The sequence below is a fragment of the Podarcis raffonei genome, chromosome 9, assembly GCF_027172205.1.
Source record: "Podarcis raffonei isolate rPodRaf1 chromosome 9, rPodRaf1.pri, whole genome shotgun sequence".
Taxonomy (NCBI): Eukaryota; Metazoa; Chordata; class Lepidosauria; order Squamata; family Lacertidae; genus Podarcis; species Podarcis raffonei.
In genome coordinates this window covers 51,870,674-51,892,472 of record NC_070610.1, presented here as the reverse complement: position 1 = coordinate 51,892,472, position 21,799 = coordinate 51,870,674, and the positions used below count along the sequence as shown (strand labels likewise).

Sequence of the window (21,799 nt, the reverse complement as noted above, 5' to 3'; positions counted from 1 at the left end):
TGCAATTCAAGAGGAAAGTACCTACTTTCTAACAAAAACGGGGCTGCTGGCTTCTGTATACCCCAGTGCACAGTGGCTGTGAAATACCGTATGATGAAATCTGCTTGTACAGTGGTACCTCGGGTTACATACACTTCAGGTTACATACGCTTCAGGTTACATATGCTTCAGGTTACAGACTTCGCTAACCCAGAAATAGTACCTCGGGTTAAGAACTTTGCTTCAGGATGAGAACAGAAATCGTGCTCTGGCAGCGCGGCGGCAGCAGGAGGCCCCATTAGCTAAAGTGGTATCTCATGTTAAGAACAGTTTCAGGTTAAGAACGGACCTCCAGAATGAATTAAGTACTTAACCCGAGGTACCACTGTATATAGCTACACTTGGGAAGAGTCAAGCAAGTTTCTTCTACAATAATTTATAGAGGAACAAGATAAGAGCAAGGAACACTCTAAACCAGGAATGTGCACACGCCCACAAGTCCCTTGGTCTCTGGTGTCCTGTTGCTTAAGCACGTCCTGTTAGGTTGATTTATTGAGCTCTAGGAACAGCATAGAGCAGAGTTACATCTGCTGCTATGGCAGCTGGGTGGGACAGACTGCAGAAAATGCATTCCAGTCAGCAGCCTCCAACATGCAGAGGCCAAGGGTGGAATGAAAATGATGCTAGTGTTATTCATTCCATAGGGCCCTTAATGGCAGTCCTCCTCTACTCAAGCCATCTTAGAGAGTCGCATTATTGTCCATCTAGATAATTACAATTACTATTACATCATCTAGACAGCATCTTAAAAAGCACAGACATCACCTTGCCAACAAAGGTCCGTATAGTTAAAGCTATGGTTTTCCCAGTAGTGATGTATGGAAGTGAAAGCTGGACCATAAAGAAGGCTGATCGCCGAAGAATTGATGCTTTTGAATTTTGGTGCTGGAGGAGACTCTTGAGAGTCCCATGGACTGCAAGAAGATCAAAGCTATCCATTCTGAAGGAAATCAGCCCTGAGCGCTCACTGGAAGGACAGATCCTGAAGATGATGCTCCAATACTTTGGCCACCTCATGAGAAGAGAAGACTCCCTGGAAAAGACCCTGATGCTGGGAAAGATGGAGGGCACAAGGAGAAGGGGACGACAGAGGACGAGATGGTTGGACAGTGTTCTCAAAGCTACCAGCATGAGTTTGACCAAACTGCGGGAGGCAGTGGAAGACGGAAGTGCCTGGCGTGCTGTGGTCCATGGGGTCACGAAGAGTCGGACACGACTAAATAACTAAACAACAACAATTATATCATCAGTCCACAGCCTCAGTAAAAAAAAAATACCCTCAGGATGACATTGTAACATGTTCTGTGAACCACCCTGATTCCGGGTATAGGGCAGTATATAAATTTAATAACATAATAAAATAAAACATAACATAACATAAAACATAACATAATCAGGGGTGGGAAGCCTTTGGTCCTATGCATGCTGTTGGACTCCAACTCCCATCAACACAGCAAATAATGAAGGATGATGGGAAATAATGAAGGATGATGGGAAATAATGAAGGATGATGGGAGCTGGAATCCAGCATCACTTGGAGGGCCACAGGTTCTTCATATTAGACATGTATCATGCTCTTGGATGTTCAAAGCACTACACACATACACACATTATCTCAGTAAGCTTTGCAGCAACTTTTCTAAAACTTGCCAGAATTGCTACCCTCAGTGTTATCATCATAACATTACAGATGGAGGACTAAAGTTGAGACAAGAGTGGCTTGGTGTGGTTTTAGACTAGTCTCACAGCCGAGTGATAATGTAATCTGGACCATCCAAGTGACAGCCATCATTTTGGCCACTATGCTGCCCCAGATTGCCAAAGGCTTAACTCTTAAACTGGGTTTTGCATGTTCCCTTCCTACTGCTTTAGGACAGAAGAAATAGGTTGCAACTTGCAAATCTTAGTATCTCTAAGAGAGGAAGCAATGTACAGCACAATGACCTAGCACCAACATCACCCTGCAGGCACGCAGATCCCAGGAGAGAGCAACTGAACTAGTTGGCCTGATTCTATTTGAATCTGGTGGCTGGGAGCCTGAGCGCAGTGCAGATCCCACAGGGCTGTATAGGCATGAAGCCAGTGCATGGCAAGGAGATACACAACTGCACTGAACAATTGCAGTGCGCCAAAGGGTCTCTTCTGCCAAGCATTGTCACAGTTGCTGTTCCCAGAGACAGAGGGACTATGTTAGAAGATGCCTGACCCACCTACTGCGTAAGAGTATTTAACTGGGAATTGCAAAAATTAAACAGGCAGCCTCTTACACATTAAACTACATGTCCTACCACAGAGCGCTGGGCCTTCCTCTTCACTATCTTCCTAATTATTTCTAGCTCAGTTTCTTTCTCCCCCCCCCCCCATATGTAATATGGAAGCCACTCTCATTCATTCATACAAACATACACACCGATACACATTCAGAAGGAAGGGCGGGATACAAATAATTCCTATGCACACACTTTCCTGCTAACTCCACAGAACTTGTAGCATCCCATGATGCTCATGCTGAGCCGGTCTGAACTCTAGGTCCGTAGCGGTGCCACTGTCCAAGGTATTTGTGGCTTCAGTTGTTGTTGTTACAGAGAACCAGCCATAACCATATGGAGAGGATATGCAGGGGCCAGGGTTATAAATCAGCCAAATCAAATACAGAGAAGAGGGACCACAGGTCTGTTGTATAACACATGTACTGCACGCAGAAGGTCCCAGGCTCAAACCTTCCCATTCCCAGCTAACATGATCAGGTGTTTGTGACCCGAAGAGCCACTGCCAGAGTGGACAACACTGGGCTGGATGGACAAATGATACTAATTGGTATAAGGCACCTTCTTATGCTGTACCAATGTGGTACAAAGACCAATGTGAAGAGCTGCCATACCAGGTTTCAGAGACCAATGTAAAGATCTGTGCATGTATGAATGAGGCTAGGGTTTTATTTAAATAGTAATTTTAATTTTCTATTACCTAAACTCACTGGGAGCTGCATGAACTACATACAGGAGATTTACTTCCCTGTATGTAGGGAAGAGGAGAGCGCAAAATATGAAGCTCAACATTAAAAAAACTAAGATTATGGCCACTGGTCCCATCACCTCCTGGCAAATAGAAGGGGAAGAAATGGAGGCAGTGAGAGATTTTACTTTCTTGGGTTCCATGATCACTGCAGATGGTGACAGCAGTCATGAAATTAAAAGATGCCTGCTTCTTGGGAGAAAAGCAATGACAAACCTAGACAGCATTTTAAAAAGCAGAGACATCACCTTGCCGACAAAGGTCCGTATAGTAAAAGCTATGGTGTTCCCAGTAGTGATATATGGAAGTGAGAGCTGGACCATAAAGAAGGCTGATCGCCGAAGAATTGATGCTTTTGAATTATGGTGCTGGAGGAGACTCTTGAGAGTCCCATGGACTGCAAGAAGATCAAACCTATCCATTCTGAAGGAAATCAGCCCTGAATGCTCACTGGAAGGACAGATCCTGAAGATGATGCTCCAATACTTTGGCCACCTCATGAGAAGAAAAGACTCCCTGGAAAAGACCTTGGTGTTGAAAAAAATTGAGGGCACAAGGAGAAGGGACGACAGAGGACGAGATGGTTGGACAGTGTTCTCGAAGCTACCAACATGAGTTTGACCAAGCTGTGGGAGGCAGTGGAAGACAGGAGTGCCTGGCATGCTCTGGTCCATGGGGTCACGAAGAGTTGGACACGACTAAACGACAACAAAACATGCTTAAAATTGGGCTCCATATTTCTTGTGGATTCCACTGCACAGTAATTATGACGGAGCATGGGGTGGAATCAGAACTGCTCGTATGAATCAATTTTAAGTTATAATTGGGGAGATTCAAACAGCTTTCTTCCTTGACTTAAGGAGGTGCACAGTGAAGTCCACCACCCAAAAAACCCCCACCTAATTTTATATTCTGGGTTTGCCGCCAGCCTCAGTTTAATTAATTGCCTCTTTAGAAACACTTTATTTTATAACTCAAAACAAAGATCTCATAACAGAAGCTTTTCATAAAGTGTACACTGAAACAGAGTTATCCCTGAAGATTAAAATACTGAAAAGTGAAAGCAGGCTATGTCCCACCATAAACAGAAAAGATAATTCTCTGAGGCAAAAAATTATTCTAACTCAAGGCATTTTATTGCTTTTTAAAAAACCATTGGGAAGAAATGTATTATTGCTCCACAAACAGGAAAAGAAAATGAATTGCTGGCATACATTTAATCATAATCTTTATCTCCCCTGGGTATGAAACGGCAGGGCACAGGAAGTGGTTGGAGTGGGTGTTTGAGAGAATAAGCCATTATGGGAAAGGAACAAGAGCAAACAACAGTTGGAATTAGGGAGGGGGATATAAATGGGAATGTGGTTAGTAGGAAACCTTGCACTGCTCCTTTTATGCTGATAGATGAGGAGTTAGAAAGGAATATGCTTCTTTCTTTACTTCCGTTTTCCCTCTTTTGCCATCTCATGTCTTATTTCACTTATGGTATCTCCATACATTAATTGTTGGAGAACTGGAGATGCTATGGTAGGCCGTCCATACTTTCTCCCTGTAATGCTACAGGGATAGTCTGGAAAATCTATCTTAACATAACACTTACATCTGCAATAAAATAAAATAGTACAAGGGCAAAAAAAACCAAAACCGAACACCAAGTACATTTCATGGCTTACTGTTGTGTGCATTCTAATAGCACTAACAGACAGTAGTGTTGCTCTAAACAGTGTTAGCAATTCATTTTCTGCAACTGGCACACGTCCAGTTGCCACCACATGGAGATTTCTGGATGCCAGATTGGCTGCTGACATCTCCATCTGCCTGGCCCCACCAGCTTTCTTGAGCAGGTGCATGGAAGAGCTTATTTGTTGCATTTATATCCCACCTTTTCATAAAGTGTACGTGGTTCACCCCTCTCCTCAGTTAATCCCTGCAACAACCCTGTGAGGTAGGTTAGGAGGTAGGTTAGGCTGGCCCAAGGTTACCAGTGAGCTTCATGACAGAGTGGGGTTCAAACCACAAGCCTGAGGTTAAGAGTCTCATGCTCTACCAACTGAGCTATCCCAGATCATGGACCATTGGTCTGACTTCCCAAGTTCTATGATACCACAAACATAGTGCTTCACAGGAGCACTGCTAGAATGTTCTGGCAAACGGCTCCCCCTAAACAAAACATAGAAAGACCTTTATATTGTGAGTCCCTTGGGGATACTTTGTACAAGATAGGCCAGAAGTCTAAATACAAAAATATTGAAAACCACCCTTCCCTGTTTGTACATTTAGTAAAGACCATAGAGAGACTACCAATCAAAAATAAGCTCCAGACGACAGCAAAAACTTCCAAATTAGAATCTTCTTTTAAGTGTCCTCCATCTCTTTTCTTTTCCCAATGTGACATTCTTCACTTTGACAAATTTGTTTGGCCATGTGAAAATACAAAAAAAAAAAAGTTTGGAGGAAAGGTAATTTATTTATTTTTACTGGCAGCAGAACAGAACGGCTGCAAGACCTGAACTGACACAGGAAGTGGAGCTTCTCAGCAGCTATTCTAGCGGTCTGAGAAAAACACCCCTGACTCATCTGGGTCTGTTAAACAAATGCTTTCAATGTCAATTAAATGTATTCAGCAGGATATTAAAGCATGCTAGACTGAGCCGCTGTCTCACATTTTCATAAACTCTTCTCGCTTGGACATTTAAAATGTTCCTTTTTATTAGGATTTTATATCTATTTAATGCAAATATTAATAAAAGCTTTCTTGAGAATGCATGAAATCAGAGAGAGAAAGAAATGTTTTAGGTTTTGTAAAGAGGTCAGTGAGTGCTAAGCTTCTGTACCCAACAGAAACTGTCCAGAATGTTCCCAATTCTATGACCGACTTCTGGGGGGAAATGTTGTGTTGTTTTTTTTAAGGCAGGAAAGTAGCTCAGCAGCAACTTTGCTATGGCTTTGTGAGACTATAAAGGACAGACACCAGGGGGTGCTGAAGAATATTTCTTCCAATAGGAACATAGGAACCGACTTGTTGTTCCATGTAGCTTAGTATTGGCTGCACTGACTTGCACCAGCTTTTCAGGGATTCAAGAAGGAGTTTCTCCCAGCCCTATTTGGAGATGCTGGGGAATGTGACACATACTTTCTGCATGCCAAGCAGCTGTTCTACCACTGAGCTATGTGCTTCCCCCATGTTCCATGGGGGTTGGTGGGCTGTGGGGTTTAAGAATTTATGCGTGGCCTTTTCTAAATTCTGCCTTTTGTCTTCTGCTCAGGATATCAAGACAAACTGAAAAAGGAAAAGGGCTACCATAAACTTATGCTGCACACTTATTTAGGAAGTCAATGGATTTACTTCTGGGTAGACATGAATAGGACTTCCATTGTAACAATTTCCAGCAGGGTTATCAACAACTGTTTTGTAAATTTCCTCTGTTGCAGCAAGACAGCAAAGAGTCTTGTGGCACCTAAAACCTAACAAAGTTGCTAGGGTATAGCCTTTTGTGAATTACAATTAGCTTCATCTGATATATGCAATGTTATCCTGATATATATATATGGGTCAGGGGGACAGAAAACAATTAGGTCTGTGAGGTCAGCAGGAAATGACTTGCAGAAAATACAGGCATTAATACAGTTGTACCTCGGGTTACATACGCTTTGGGTTACATATGCTTCAGGTTACAGACTCCGCTAACCCAGATATAGAACTTTGCTTCAGAATGAGAACAGAAATCGTGCTCCGGCGGTGTGGCGGCAGCAGGAGGCCCCATTAGCTAAAGCAGTGCTTCAGGTTAAGAACAGTTTCAGGTTAAGAACGGACCTCCGGAATGAATTCAGTTCTTAACCCAAGGTACCACTGTAATTATACTATCGGCCTATGTTAAGTTTATCTCCCTATGTACTGCCTGCATTTCACTCTTCCTCTGAACACACTGCTGACAATCCTGCCTCTTCCATATATATCTAGAAATCAGGATAACACTTCATACATCAAGCTTAACATGAGTCAACAGTGAAGTAAAGCAGCAAAAAAAGCTAATGCTATTCTAGGCTGCATCAACAGAAGTATAGTGTCCAGATCAAGGGAAGTAATAGTCCAGCTCTATTCCACCTTGGTCAAACCACACCTGGAATACTGTGTCCAGGTCTGGGTGCCACAATTTAAGGATACTAACAAGCTGGAACGTGTGCAGAGGAGCGTGACCAAAATCAGGGTCTGGAAATCAAGCCTCATGAGGAATGGTTGATGGAGTTGGGTATGTTTAGCTTGGATAAAAGGAAACTGAAGAGATATGATAGCCATATTCAAATATCTAATGGGATATCACATGGAAGATGGAGCAAGCTTGTTTTCTCCTGCTTCAGAGAGTAAGACACAAACTAATGGATTCAAGTTACAAGAAAGGAGATTCCAACTAAACATCAGGAAGAACTTCCTGACAGTAAGAGCTGGTCTCTCCTTCTTTGGTGGTTTTTAAGCAAAAATTGGATGGTTACTTGTCATGGATGCTTTAGCTAAGATTCCTCCATTTCAGTGGGTTGGACTAGATGATCCTCTGGGTCCTTCCAACTCTACAGTTCTATGATTCTATGATAAAGTGGACTGTAGTCGACTAAAGCTTATGCCACAATGAATTAGTTAGTTGTTGGTTGTTAAGACGCCACAAGACTCTTGGTTGTCTGTCAAGACTTCTACATAGTACATTCAAATAAGAAAACATGCATCTATCAGTGGCTAGTTCCTGAAGACCACCTGCCCAGAATCCACTTTCTCTGGCTTGAAATAAAATCCAAGGTCTGTGGGAACCAGTTGTGGTTGCACGGTAGTAAGGGGAAAGGCACTGTGTCCTTTTTCAATTATTGAGGAACTCTCAATTGTTATTTCACATCTTCCAGGCTTCACTGAGCCCTGGCTCAAATTAAGCTTGGCACCTGTGCTTACTGCATGCCAACCATCTCTGACCTCAATATTTTTCCAGCTCCACATTAGCTCTGGTGAAACAGAAATCCATTTTTCATTCCACCAAGAGACATTTTCTAACCTCGCATGTCAACTCTCAAGCACTAACAGAAATGATCCCATTTACAATTATTCCAGCATCTTTTCTGCCTGAGCCATTTTCTCAGCTGTATCCTTCACTTTCCAGTCCCTGACATCTATATTCCGTGGGTGTGCATCCAGACCTGCAATTTTTCACTATGCAACATTAAGAGACAGGAAATCACACAAGAAGGTGACTAGTCTGTACTAACCACTGCACTCCGTAAATCTTGGCTCCTGTTTGGAGCTCCATTTCTCAGTTGTCCTACTCGTCGTTTGTCACAGAGCTCGTCGTTCGTTCCTTTGGCCGGTCCAGCAATATTTGCAGATACAACACTTGTACATTATGTGAGTTCTCAAGCAGGGCATAAGAAACGAAGGCCGCACAAGCCATTTTGCTGCCTGGGACAAAGGTCAAGATGGTGCCCTTGTCCATTACAGTGGTACCTTGGGTTACATACGCTTCAGGTTACATACGCTTCAGGTTACATACACTTCAGGTTACAGACTCTGCTAACCCAGAAATAGTGCTTCAGGTTAAGAACTTTGCTTCAGGATGAGAACAGAAATCGTGCTCCGGCTTCACAGCGGCAGCAGGAGGCCCCATTAGCTAAAGTGGTGCTTCAGGTTAAGAACAGTTTCAAGTTAAGAACGGACCTCCGGAATGAATTAAGTACTTAACCCAAGGTACCACTGTATTTAAAAATATTTATATGTTGCTTTCCAGGCAAAGTGTGCCTAAAGCAGCTTAAAACAATAACAACTATAAGTATAAATATCAATATTGTTAAAATAAAAGCTAAACTAGGATAAATCATTCCTTGTTCAGAAGCCAACTGGACTGGCAATTGCATCTTATATCAACACAGGCAATGGGACAGCATCTTCCACCACACCCAAGGGAAGCAGCCTAGTTTGGCAGGTGCAGGCCAAATTGCACAGCACACACACAGCTTCATCCGCCCCACAGCCCTAAGCATCTGCCACCTGAGGCAGCCATCTCACTCTGCCTAATGGTACAGCCGGTCCTGTTATATACCCTCAGTACATACAGAGAGTGTGCTCCCCCCATGTGAATGCCTGGGGAAACCAGAATGACTAGCAAAATCCATGGGCAGGGGGCAATGACCATGGTGCTAAATTAGCTGCCATAGTTACAATCACCCTTGCAAACCAAGAAGAAGAGGAGGAGGAGTTTGGATTTGATATCCCGCTTTATCACTACCCGAAGGAGTCTCAAAGCAGCTAACATTCTCCTTTCCCTTCCTCCCCCACAACAAACACTCTGTGAGGTGAGTGAGGCTGAGAGACTTCAAAGAAGTGTGACTAGCCCAAGGTCACCCAGCAGCTGCATGCGGAGGAGCGGGGACGTGAACCCAGTTCACCAGATTACGAGTTTACCACTCTTAACACTACACCACACTGGCTCTCCACCCAAGCACCCACTTCATTTCATTTATTTTTTTTACAACTTTATAACCCACCCTTTTAGAAAGTTCTTTGACTGGTTGGGGACAGCTTATCTGAAAGTGCCCCAGATCTTGAGAATCTTCCTTATTCTTGGCAATTGTCCCTCCCTTTCTCCTTCACAAAGGTCACCTCCCCGTTGCTGTACGGTGAATTTGAACCCATGCAAGGAGCAGCTTTTGCTCATTCCACCTTCTAAACTCTTTCAGAAGAAACGAAGCACAGAGACTTCCATGGTCGCTCTCAAGGTTCTCCTTCCACACACGTGTTCCACCTCCCCCCTTAGCAAATTGCAGCAAATTGGGGGGTAGGAATAAGATGACTTAACATAAAGAATGGTCCTACTAGATCAGGCCAGTGACTCATCTAGTACAGCTTCCCATTCTCATAGCGACCAACCAGATGTTCATGGGAGGCCTGCAAGCAGGACCTGAGAACAACTGCAATCTCTCCTCCTGTGGTTTCCAGCTACTACTATTCAGAAGCATCCTATCTCTGAACAAGGAGGCAGCTGTATAGCCACCATTGCTAGATGTGAAGGACAGAATTATCCTCCAAGAATTTCTCTTTCAAAGCCATCCATGTTGGTGGCCGCCACTTCCTCTCGTATGAGCAAATTCTTGAGCAAGTTAGTTTTTGCTTTGGTAATACCTTTAAAATGCAGTCAGCAATTCTGTAAAGGAAAAGGTACATATTGACAGAAAATGCAGAAAGATTCATTTTCAGGGACAAAAGTGGACTGGAACCAGAGTGCTGCGGGTACAGACACACACAGTCCAACTCCTAATGCAAACTGCAAGAGCAATCAGTGGAATGGATCAGGACTACACTCCAGAATGCAGAAAACACAGAATCCCAACAAACAGTAGTAGCAACTAACAACCAAGGCAGGCAGGAATTCCTGCACCCACCCACACCTGATGGCTATCCTTTCTTGTTGAATAAAATAGTTCACTTTCCAACTCAGACGGGTATTTATTGTGGCATCGCTTTTTGCAGCATCTATGCAAATAATTGGTGCTGAAATGCCAGCCCATATCCTCACCCCGTTGAATGTGGATTTACCCTTTCTAGGGAAATTCAATTATTATTATTACTATTTTTTTTAAAAAAAAAAAACCACACCTGTTCTCAAATTCAATGACTCCATTTCGATAACCCATTTACAACATGGAGCCCCCATGTGAAAACACCCTGCCCAGTCTTATGAGGAGACAACTCTTGGCAGCCTTATTTTCTCTCTCCGCTGCTAGCCTTTTAAGCTTTTCGACCTGGAGCCCAACCAAGTGGCATCCCCTTTAACCAGATTCTCCCTCGACGGCAGTCAACAGTTCCTGGTCCTGTTGCCTTGCCACCGTCTCCTCGGGAGTAGGAGGAAGAGCCCCTCTCTCTCATAAACCCAGGAAAGCTGATCCGGGTCGCTTTGTCGCCCAGGAGCCAGAGGAAGAGAAATCCCAATACTTTGATCCCCAACCCTCCGACGGAGATCAACCGCGGATCCCTTCCCGTCCAAAACTGGGGGCGCCCCCGAATCCCTCGTTGACCTAACCCACGGGGAGGACGGGGAGGGTAGGGGGGGCGTCGGACTTACATGCTGCCCAGCATCGGCGAGGGCGGGTAGCAGCCGTAGGTTTCCCGGTGGGTTTTCACCGCCTGCTGCTGCTGCTGGAGGGGCTCCAGCCCCCCATTGACTCCCCTCCAGCCCCGGCTGGAGCGCTGCTGCTCCGCTTCGGGCGCCCCATCGTCCTCCCCGTCGTCGCCTCCTTGCTGCTGCTGGAGGGGGAAGGTCACTCGGCTGCCCTGCTCCTTGGTCCTCTTGCCCTTGCTGGACATGCTGGCGTGGACCCGCGGCCGCCGCGATGCTGCTCTGCAGGCGCCGCCGCCCGCCCTTTCGGGAGCTACTTACTGGCTGGTGCCGGGCAAAGGAAGAGGGCGGGCGGCAGGCAAGCGCTGGCCAGCCAGGGAACACCCGCGCAGCTCGAAGGGGCGGCGGAGCTCTTCGCCAATCAAGGCGAGAGGCTCCCTCCCGCCTTCCCTCGCCAGGCGGCTGCCCTGGATGCTGTTGCTGCTGCTGCTGCTAGTCGAAGAGGCAAGCATCTGAGCGTGGACCGAGGGAAGGGAAGGCACTCCAAGCGGCGGAAGCCGGCCGGCCGCTCTGCCTCCTCTCTCCTTTTCATTATCTCGTGCTAGGACAGGCTCATTACTCAGGCAGGCAGGCAGGCAGGCAGGCAAGGAGGGAGGGAGGGACGGAGAGAGGTAAGTCAGCAAGCATTTGAGAGCATCAGTCCTTTAGCAAGCAGAGCAGAGGGAGGAGGGAAGGGGGAAAGGAGGAGAAGAAGTGTAGCCACTTTGTTGACAGGCCAGAAAAAAGGGGGGAGCACATCTCTCGCCCCCAGTTGATGCTGGGGCGTTTGAGATCCACAGGGCGCTGCTCTAAGAGATGCAACTGCAGGTGCATCTCGGCTGCTCTAGGTTAAGTGCTCTCCTCCAAGTGGAACAAAACTCACTCTGAGGCTTTAATGAGTGTTAATGGGAACAGATCACCCGCGTGCTTGTCGAGGATGCCAGCTTCCAGGGAGATATAAATACGCCGTCATCTGCTGCCAACAGCAAGGTCCTTCTGCATTCTGCTCGGGACGAAGGAATCAGTGGGCAGAAATCTGACCTCAGAAATGGCAGTATTAAAAATTATAAAAATAAAGTGGGATATCATTTTAATCTCCCCACAGCAGTGCGCTACTGCTGATCATAGATGGCCGTTCTTAACAAAGGAACTTCAAAGGGAAACGCCAGAATGAAACTGGAACTGAAGAAGTTCCAGCGCTCCCCCCCTAAAAAAAAATTCTGGGTACTCTCGTTTTGACTCAAGAAAATCACCATTTTATAGTTCAAATCGAAGAAAATAAATACAGTAAATGGATAAAAGTACAAAGATTCACAAAATGTTTAGGGGTATGTGTACCCCCACATACTGCCATGGGGAAAAACACTGAGAAGTTCATTTCCATCATTTTTGGCCAGAATAGCAATAATGGTTTATTATTATTATTATTATTCCACAGCATGTGTGAATTAGCTTACCAATGCTGGGATGTCAATTTACCTTAGTGAATATCCATTGTAATTATTTTACATACATTTTAGCTTTAATGTTATAGTAGTCACAGTGTGTACTTTTTGCATTGCATTTCCCTTCTAAGTTATTGCTTACAGTTCCTCCCTTCTGCAACTCTCATAGATACAGATATATCTATCTCAAACCTTTATTGGCATACATACAAGATTCCAGTAGGCTTCGGTACAATACAACCACTCATCAAAAACCTGCATCTAACACTTAAGTTAATGTTGTATAACACTCACGAATCCTCATTGCGTGTTGCAGAAACCTGACTGCTATCTCCATCTTATCCCCATGACCAATTTAGGGTAACATTTCATACATCTGAGTGAAGTGCACTCTAATCTACAAAATCTTATGCCATAATCTGTGTTAGTCTTTAAGGGGCCATATCCCTGTTGTTTTTACTGTTTACACAGTGTGTAGAAGGCAATAATAATAATGGCTTTTGTGTGTAATGGCTAATTTAAGCGTGATTCACAAGAAAGAACGTTGAGTTTCTTTCAGGCTTGTCGTTAAAAGGATCTCCGAGCCTGTATTTTAAGCGGGTGCTCAGGAGAACATTAGAAATGTAAGATAGAAAGTGGGAAAATGCAGTTCTAACCAGAGAGAAAGAGAGAGCATGAGTGTGCCAGTGTTGTGCAATGGTTTGAGGATCGGACAAGGACCTGGGAGACTAAGGGTCAGCTCTGCCCTTGTCCATGAAGCTCATTGGGTGACTTTGGGCCAGTCACTGCCTCCCATCCCAGGCTTCCTTAACCTCAGCCCTCCAGATGTTTTGAGACTACAATTCCCATCATCCCTGACCACTGATCCTGCTAGCTAGGGATCATGGGACTTGTAGGCCAAAAACATCTGGAGGGCCGAGATTGAGGAAGCCTGTCCCAGCCCAACCTACCTCACAGGGTGGTTGTGGGGATTGACTGAGAGAGAGGGAGTAGCATGTATATAGGGGTGTATATGTATAATTATGTATATGGATATCACAAAATTATTTAAAACAGAATCCTCAAAGTTTCCACTCATGGAATAGTCCAAATCCCTTCATTGCCCCCACTTTGTGGAGCAGCAGCACCACCACTGCATCTGCAACTTGGCTGCTCATGTTGACTGTGGCAGGATGGGGCAGTGGGCAGAGGACTATCGGGTCTGATCTCAATGGCAGCTCCAGGTTGGCACAGTGATTGGGTCCAGATTAGGCCCAATGCTGAAGTGTGATGGCAATGAGAACAGCTAGGGAGCTTGTGGACCCTCAGATAGCTCATCCCACCCTCTGGTGGGCCTCTGGTGGTGAAGAACCCACCAGCCTGCTACCGACCCAGAGAGAAATTTCCACTGAATTTCTCTCTCTCTCCCTCACACACACACCAGCTTGTCATAGGCGGCGTTTGGACTGCTCTGTATTTTATTACTTAATGTTATAATAAGTAATATTGGTTTTCCCTGCATATTTACTTGTCTTTGACAAAATTACAACCAAATGCTACATTTATAGACTATGGAAAATTAAAGGAGTAAAGCTGAAAACAATGATAATACAATAGTCATCTTCCTCCTGTTTGAAAAGCTCATTGTGCTGTATTGTACAAGATTATGAGCAAAAAATTCTTGTAATTGTAAGAAGAACTGAATGTTTTCATATGCCATTGTTCCCAGTGCTTAATTCAATGCTCACTGCTACAGTCCTCCTGAAGGCAGTGGAGGGCTGACTAAAGGCAAATCTCTTGCTGAATCCCCAACTGATTTCAAAAAGATATATATTGTATTTACACCTTGTTATGGTTGATCACAGAACCCATAACAAATGCATATGCAGCCTTCTGGTTCATTCCTTCATGTAGTTAGCCCCCAAAGTTCACATTACTGTACTATACTGTATGGCTTTCCTTGATGCAGTGGTTCCTAGTCTCTTTTTCCAAGCAAATCACAGCCTTATGGTCACGCTTGGGAATCCAAAGGGTGCACTTCCTGAGACGGAAGAGCACACAATCTCCAACAACTGACAGAACAATTATATGTGCTTGTTTTTCAATAATTATTCATAATATGTGAGTGAGTAAGCAAATGAATTGCTTACTTCCATGGGATCTGATGACCCGATACATCATTAAACAACAGACTGAAGTTCTGGCTCCAAAACACATATTCTCGTATATCTGGCTGTTAATACTTGCAGAAATGTTCAGAATGTCAGCATACTAGCAAGGTGGTGAAATGGGAAAGGTGATAATTCAGTAGCAGTGAAAATGTTTTCCATGCAAAAAGCCCCAGGTTTACTCCCCGGCATCTCCAGATAGCTCTAGAAGATACCCCTGTATGAAACCCTGGAGAGCCACTGTCAGGGTAGACCAGTGTTGAGTGAAGCTCCATCCTGTGGGCATAATGAGGTCAAATGGACATCGTACATGACATCTGTCATGAACTGGCAGGACAGTGGTGAGGGGTGTAGCTAGGACTGGGACACACCTATGCAAGCTGGGGATGGGGACGGAGAGATTGGTGTAGGAAGCACTTACAGTAACAGAGGATGATGAGAAGATGTGGTCAGTACACAGAACTAGAGCTGCAGGAGCCATCTCCAGAGCCAGAGGAGTCCCTGTCTCCATGGACATGGCAGGCTCTGAGGCATAGGGAGCAGCAGGAGGGGTGCTCCAGGAGGCTGAGGCAGGTAAGGGCCCACAGCCCAACTCCCTAGCTTGCTAGATATGGCTCGCTAGTGCTGGAAGGAGGTATTTGATGTCTCAGCTGAAGTAGGCTTAGAACAGGTGGGGGTCACATGCCTTGTCAAGCCCAGATGCTGCAATCAGCATGCAAAGGACAGAAGGGAAGCAGAGGTTCGGGGCTGTGTTTACTCAGCAGTCCATGTTGATGAGCCTTGGCTTGGTCTTTCCTTGGGCTTCCAATCCCTTGCATTAGCACAGAACATTTGAACTGCAGTCCAGGACATATCTGAAACGGGGGAATAGCATTCTAAAGTCAGAATAAATTTGTCCTGCAGCAAAAGGGTGGAAAAAAACTAAGGAACAGGAAAAAAAATATCCCAGATCATCTGGCAAATCATCCTCAATGTGCTTTTAAGAGGTGTGTGATTAGTAGTACCTTAGAATATACCAGCAGTGCAGACTAGATCCACAAATCCAGGACAGGATGCTAAAGATGATAATATAATTATTAGTCCTCTCCACACTCCACTTTCCTTATACATTAATTTTACTTTTTCTATGTTCTACTTCCCTGTTTCAAATACCAGAGGAGAAAAATCTGAACTTATCCTTCAAAACAACTGCTTAAAACTACAATAGTAGATGCACTTACTTGGAACTAAATCCTACTAGAGTTAGTGAAACTTACCGTACTTCTGAGTGAGTATGATTTGGATTTTACAGAGTACTTCCAACTTTCAGTGCTCCCCCAAACCCACAAAATTGGTTCACTGCATAACTCTAACTCTTGGCACCAAGTCAGCTCCGGAAATATCCAGCATTTTGTAGCCAGTGTTTACAGAACATTTTTTACAAGCAATATCCTGGATGAGTTTGAAGATGTGCTTCGAATCTGCACAATGTGAAATGTGCTAAGAAAAAGTACAATAGGGTGGATGAACAGAGAGCTCAAGGGATTAGTTCTAGGATACGTGGGAGCATGAATCTTTCTTCTTTATACCTCCCGTATCCCCACTGTGATATCTGAGTGGCCATCAGGTCAACCATGGGCTAGGCCAGTTATTGTTTTTCTGCTGGCTTTTTAAGGACTTCAGAGAAATGATTCTACCATGGTGGTTATGCAGTGTCACAATGACAGGTACCCACTTTGTTGTAGCCAACTTTTCTGGAAACTGCTAAGTATTGTATGCTATGAAAACAATGCCTCAGGAATACTTGGGTTCTGCATATTCCATCCTGTACTATCAAGATGGCACTTTCCAGAAATATTATAAAGTAAAGATAATATATAAAAAACAGTCTATGGGTTTTCTTTTCAGCTGAGCAACATCTTGTTCACTTGATCATTGCTTAGATAAGAAAGACAGATGTTGCTGTACAGAATTCCCTGAGTAATAACAAATGAGATAGTTGGCATAAATAATGGGGCCTGATAGACTTAATTGCCAAAGCTGCTGTTAGAGTAATCTTTCAACAGGCATACTTATTTTGGGTAGGTTTTAAGCCATGTGTAATTTATGTCTCAGCAGGAACAGCAGTTTTAAAAGAATCTCTCTTTCTTATCAGCAAAGCAGCTGTATCAGAGACAAGTATAGTTTGGTAAAACTGGATTAACAAAAAAGAGGTTGTTTATAGAAAACTACCACTTCTGGTGGAATTGTTCTCCCCCTTAAACTAAAGAGAAGTATAGTCAGTCACACTGACATTTCCTACTGAGGCAACTTATCTGACAAATGACAACCCTGAAATGGAGTGAGGCTGCTAAAGATAAAGCAATAGCAACTTTGCTGGAATTCTGGTCAAAAACAAGGATCTCACTTTTATCTAACTATTTCCTTTTTCAGTTTCTATAAGCAATTCAGTAATTGAAAGAGCTCTATACCATTTCAGCTGAAATATGAATGTCATGTTGCCTATGGCATGAGGCATTCAGGTAGGGCTGGTCCAAGGTATTTTGTTGCTTGAGGCAAACGAGAAGCTGCACCTCTCCCCATTCAGTTCACAGAAGCTGACTAGATTGGTGGTTGAATCGGGTCATACCTGCACCATAAGTTTTAAATCACTATGATACCACTTTAACCATCATGTCTTTCGCCAAAGAATCATGGGAACTGTAATTTGTTAAGGGTCCTGAGAGTTGTTTGGAGACCCATATTACCTTCATAGTGATAATCTGAGTATCTTAACAACCAAAACTTTTTCCTAGGGAATTCTTGGAATTGTAGCTATTTGAGGGAAATGTGGGTCTTCTAATATCTCTCAAAGTGTTTAAAAAACTACAGAACCCAAGATTCTTTGGGGGGAAGCCATGACTATTAAGGTGATATAACAGTGCTTTAATTGTATGGTGGCACTATGTCAACAGTTGCAATGGGATAGTGTCTTACAACGTATCTGAGGACAGCAGGTTAATTTAAGGGGCATATGAGAGGCCTGCAACACACTTAGTTTTGATACTTAACAGTAGGAAATGGTTAGGGGTTGCTTAGAAGGAGCAACAGCTTCCGCTGCCCCCCACCAAGCATTTGCGGTAATTGCCTCACTCTGCCTAATGGTAGGGCTGACTGTTCATTCAGCCGTTCTGGAAACCAGAGACCCTTAAGTTACAAATTAAATTCAAAGTCATGATGAATAAATGAGGAATGTTGCAAAGCATATAAAGCTTTAGTTAATTAGTAATGATTTTCCTCCACAGCAAACAACTCAGCCCAAATAAATTTGCAGAAGGTTTAATCACACTGTAATTGGGAAGTCAGACATTGAGTTAGAGAGAGATGCACAACGGAATGGATACAGTGGTGACAATAAATTAATAACAGTAATTAAAGACTGCTTATTATGCAAGGAAAATCAAAACACAGTGTTCTCTCTTCATAATGATCAGTATTTTGTTTTAGCTATGTGCAAATTGCTATCATTATATGTTTTAACTTAGGCATGCACATTGCCTGCAATACAGTGAGTGTTTTAAGAAACTGGGCATTAGCCAGTGAAAATTAAGATGAATAATACACATCATACATTGTGACATATTGTCACAAATAGCCACAAATTATAGGAGTGAATTTGATAAATATAGTGGGAGTGGCGGGGAGAGAGAGCACAACCTCTTACTGATTTTCTAACACAGGTTAAAAATTAAAATGGGGGTTGTTTTAATCTACTTTATGAAATAAAGGTGATTTCCTGGTTGGTACCTCAGTAAATGAGCTGCTTGCAAATTGGCCACTACAGGTTTTCCCAAAAGAAGTAGCTCTACTCAGATCAAATTAGACACAGTTAATCATTTAGAAGACTCTGACCATCCTAAATGTTTGAATGATAATTAGGAGTTAGAGTCTGCTGTAAAGACTTTGACATACATTGATTCAGTTTCATTTCTTACCTATTTCAAGGGCCCATATAAGTTATAAATATACACATCAAACCTAATCTGACAAGAGTTCATAAAACTATCATCTCCTCCCAAAATAATCCACCTAGAAATGATAATGGTGCATTGCTTTGGATTATGTGGATTATTCATAATGGGGATAATTCATCCTTTTATTTGTTTCATGGCAAAAATAGTGTTTTAGCAAGGGCAATATGCTGTACTATTCTCTACCCATTCTCTGCCATTGTTTTCCCAATATAGTTTGTAGTCTTTTCATCCATTTACTTTGTAGTGTGTCTCCTTCTTGGAAATAGTTGCATGGGTGATCCCAACCGATAAGGGATCCCACAGTGAACCGAATGGTGTCACAACTAATATGTAGGGCTACGTGCTGACATCACTGACGGCAAACAAAGCATCCTTCAAGAAACATTGCCTTAATTCTCAATGGCCAAACACCTTTGCATTCTTTCGATGCAGCGCCCTGAAAAATGGCTCAGAGGAGCATGCTTTGTAATGCTGCCAGAAATGCATGCCAAAAAAATGGCCCCCTTTTGACTCAACTCTAATATTGGCTACAGTGCATTCTCTCAGTAGCTGATGCAAACAGAAAAGTTTGGCATTACTGAAAGGTTCACAATCACATGTTATGTGAGGGGAAAATCCTGGCTGCACTCAGAAGCTTTCAGAGATTAAGCATGGAGTTAATATCATTCACGAGTAATTTATCACCTATACAATGGAATATTTCTTATGAAATGTCCAACCGCAGAACCATTATCTTCACAAATTAAGTCATTGGCCATCGGACTGGAGAATTCTTTTTTCTTTTCTTCTTAGAGTCATACTTTACACGAGCCATCAAATAAGCCTTTCAGAAATCTATTTTCAGTCTCCTGTGGTACTAATTCCTATGTAGCAAACCTTTTTGTGTGAGGGAAGGTGCTGTGTCATCTGTTCTGATGCACAGAAATGGAAAGGATTAATTGCAAATGACACTGTCTCTAGGGAGCTCTTGTTGGATAAGTGTGCTCTCTCTGTCATGATTTTGGCTTCTCTTTTCTCTGTCTTTCCCCAATCTCAAGTGTAATTACAATACTTGCAGGAGATTAAAAAAAAACACCCACAGAGATTCACTTTTTATTACAAAGAAGGCTCCATGAAAATGGTGTGCTAAATGCACATATTGTCAGGAAATAAAAAACCAGGCCCTAGAATCTAAGAGCTCGTATACATTAATATTTAAACTCCTGTGAAATACAACCAGAATTAGAGTTTTTCCACACTGTATGTACTCAGCCAGACACCTTTCCAAATACATTTCGGCTAATTACCCTGATTTATTCTTCATGACGTTGCTTGAGAAGCTCGCTTGGAAGACAAGTGTATAAAATGGCAGTTCATATTTTCCTGCTTAATTACTGGGGGTGAGAGCTGTCCAGAAAACAAGGTGGAAATGACACAAATGTGAGAATTTGACAAGAGTCAAGAGTGAGCTGAGCTCCTGTGTTGCTTAAACTCAAGAACAAGCTTTCGTTGAAAGCTTTGATGGGGTGCCCAGCCTTTGCTATAAACCTATCCTGTCCTGTGTTTAAGAAGAACTTGCAGATCCAGTGGGTAATCTTGCAGCTGGATCACCCCTGACCATTGGCTACAGATATTTATGGTCATGGTAACACACAGTTTGACATTACCCTGGCTCAAAACCATCTGTGGGCTCAAATATTGACATTAACAAAGATAGGTGCACAATTAAGAGCCTGAACTGTGAAGGCCATGGAGGCAGTTCTATAAAAACTTTTAAAATATGGGCTTATTTATATAATTTTTACCCAACTCTTCAGCCAAGAAAAGGCACTCAGAGCAGCTCCCAGTTCATTAAAAAAAGAGTCAGGCTTACAACTTAAAAATGCATGTCACAAAAGCAACATGGGTTGTTAGGTAGTTGCAGGGGGGAAATGAACAAACTCAGGTGTAGGTTATTAATGAACTTGCCACATGACCTATTCTGTTATATGTTTAAGAGGATTCTGTGGATCTGCCTGGATCACATGTAGTTCCTTTTTTGGGGATCATCTTTGACCATTGACTACAGATCTCTAAAGTACCACACAGGTTGACATTGCCTAAGCCCTTGATGACTCTTCTTGTAAATGTTAATCAGTTATCCTATTAGCTATGGTGTTATGAGTTATCCTATTAGCTATGGTTTTCCCAGTAGTGATATATGGAAGTGAGAGCTGGACCATAAAGAAGGCTGATCGCCAAAGAATTGATGCTTTTGAATTATGGTGCTGGAGAAGACTCTTGAGAGTCCCATGGACTGCAAGAAGAACAAACCTATCCATTCTGAAGGAAATCAGCCCTGAGTGCTCACTGGAAGGACAGATCCTGAAGCTAAGGCTCCAATACTTTGGCTACCTCATGAGAAGAGAAGACTCCCTGGAAAAGACCCTGATGTTGGGAAAGATGGAGGGCACAAGGAGAAGGGGACGACAGAGGACGAGATGGTTGGACAGTGTTCTCGAAGCTACCAGTATGAGTTTGACCAAGCTGCAGGAGGCAGTGGAAGATAGGAGTGCCTGGCGTGCTCTGGTCCATGGGGTCACGAAGAGTCGGACACGACTAAACGACTAAACAGCAACAACATTCGCATAGAGCCAGTGCTCTGCAGTACTAGTTTCCTTCCTTTTATATACCAGTACTCATATATACCAAAAACTCATACAAGAATACAACATGGACTCTTATTTATTTATTTATTCCTATAAAACATCCTGTTGATGCCATGGTCAATGGTTTCAAAAGCCTCTAAGAGATCACGTAAGAAACTGGGTCACAGCCCCACCCTGCCTTTCTTTTGATAAAGGTCATCCATGGGGGTGACTGACGCCAATTCAGTTTCCTAGCCGAGCCTAAACCCAGACTGAAATGGGTCAAGGTATTCTTACCAGTAGCAAAAGAGAGTCCAATATGGCAATAAGTAATACATATTAGAGTTTCGAAAGAAAACTCCTACTTCACACAAGAAGATTTCAACAAAGCCTGCTAAAACCTGGAAGGGCTAATTTATAAACATCACC

The 21,799-nt window shown here is 43.3% G+C and overlaps 1 protein-coding gene across 1 annotated transcript in view; it reads right to left on the bottom strand.

Annotated features, from left to right (window-relative positions):
• TRPC3 (transient receptor potential cation channel subfamily C member 3) overlaps positions 1–11,761 on the bottom strand; it is a 55,530-nt gene extending 43,769 nt beyond the window's left edge. Inside the window, exon 1 of the mRNA XM_053403492.1 lies at positions 11,148–11,761. Within this exon, the coding sequence (XP_053259467.1) occupies positions 11,148–11,389 (242 nt within the window). The 5' untranslated portion in view covers positions 11,390–11,761. The remainder of the gene's footprint in view (positions 1–11,147) is intronic.
• Between the last annotated feature and the right edge of the window lie 10,038 nt (positions 11,762–21,799).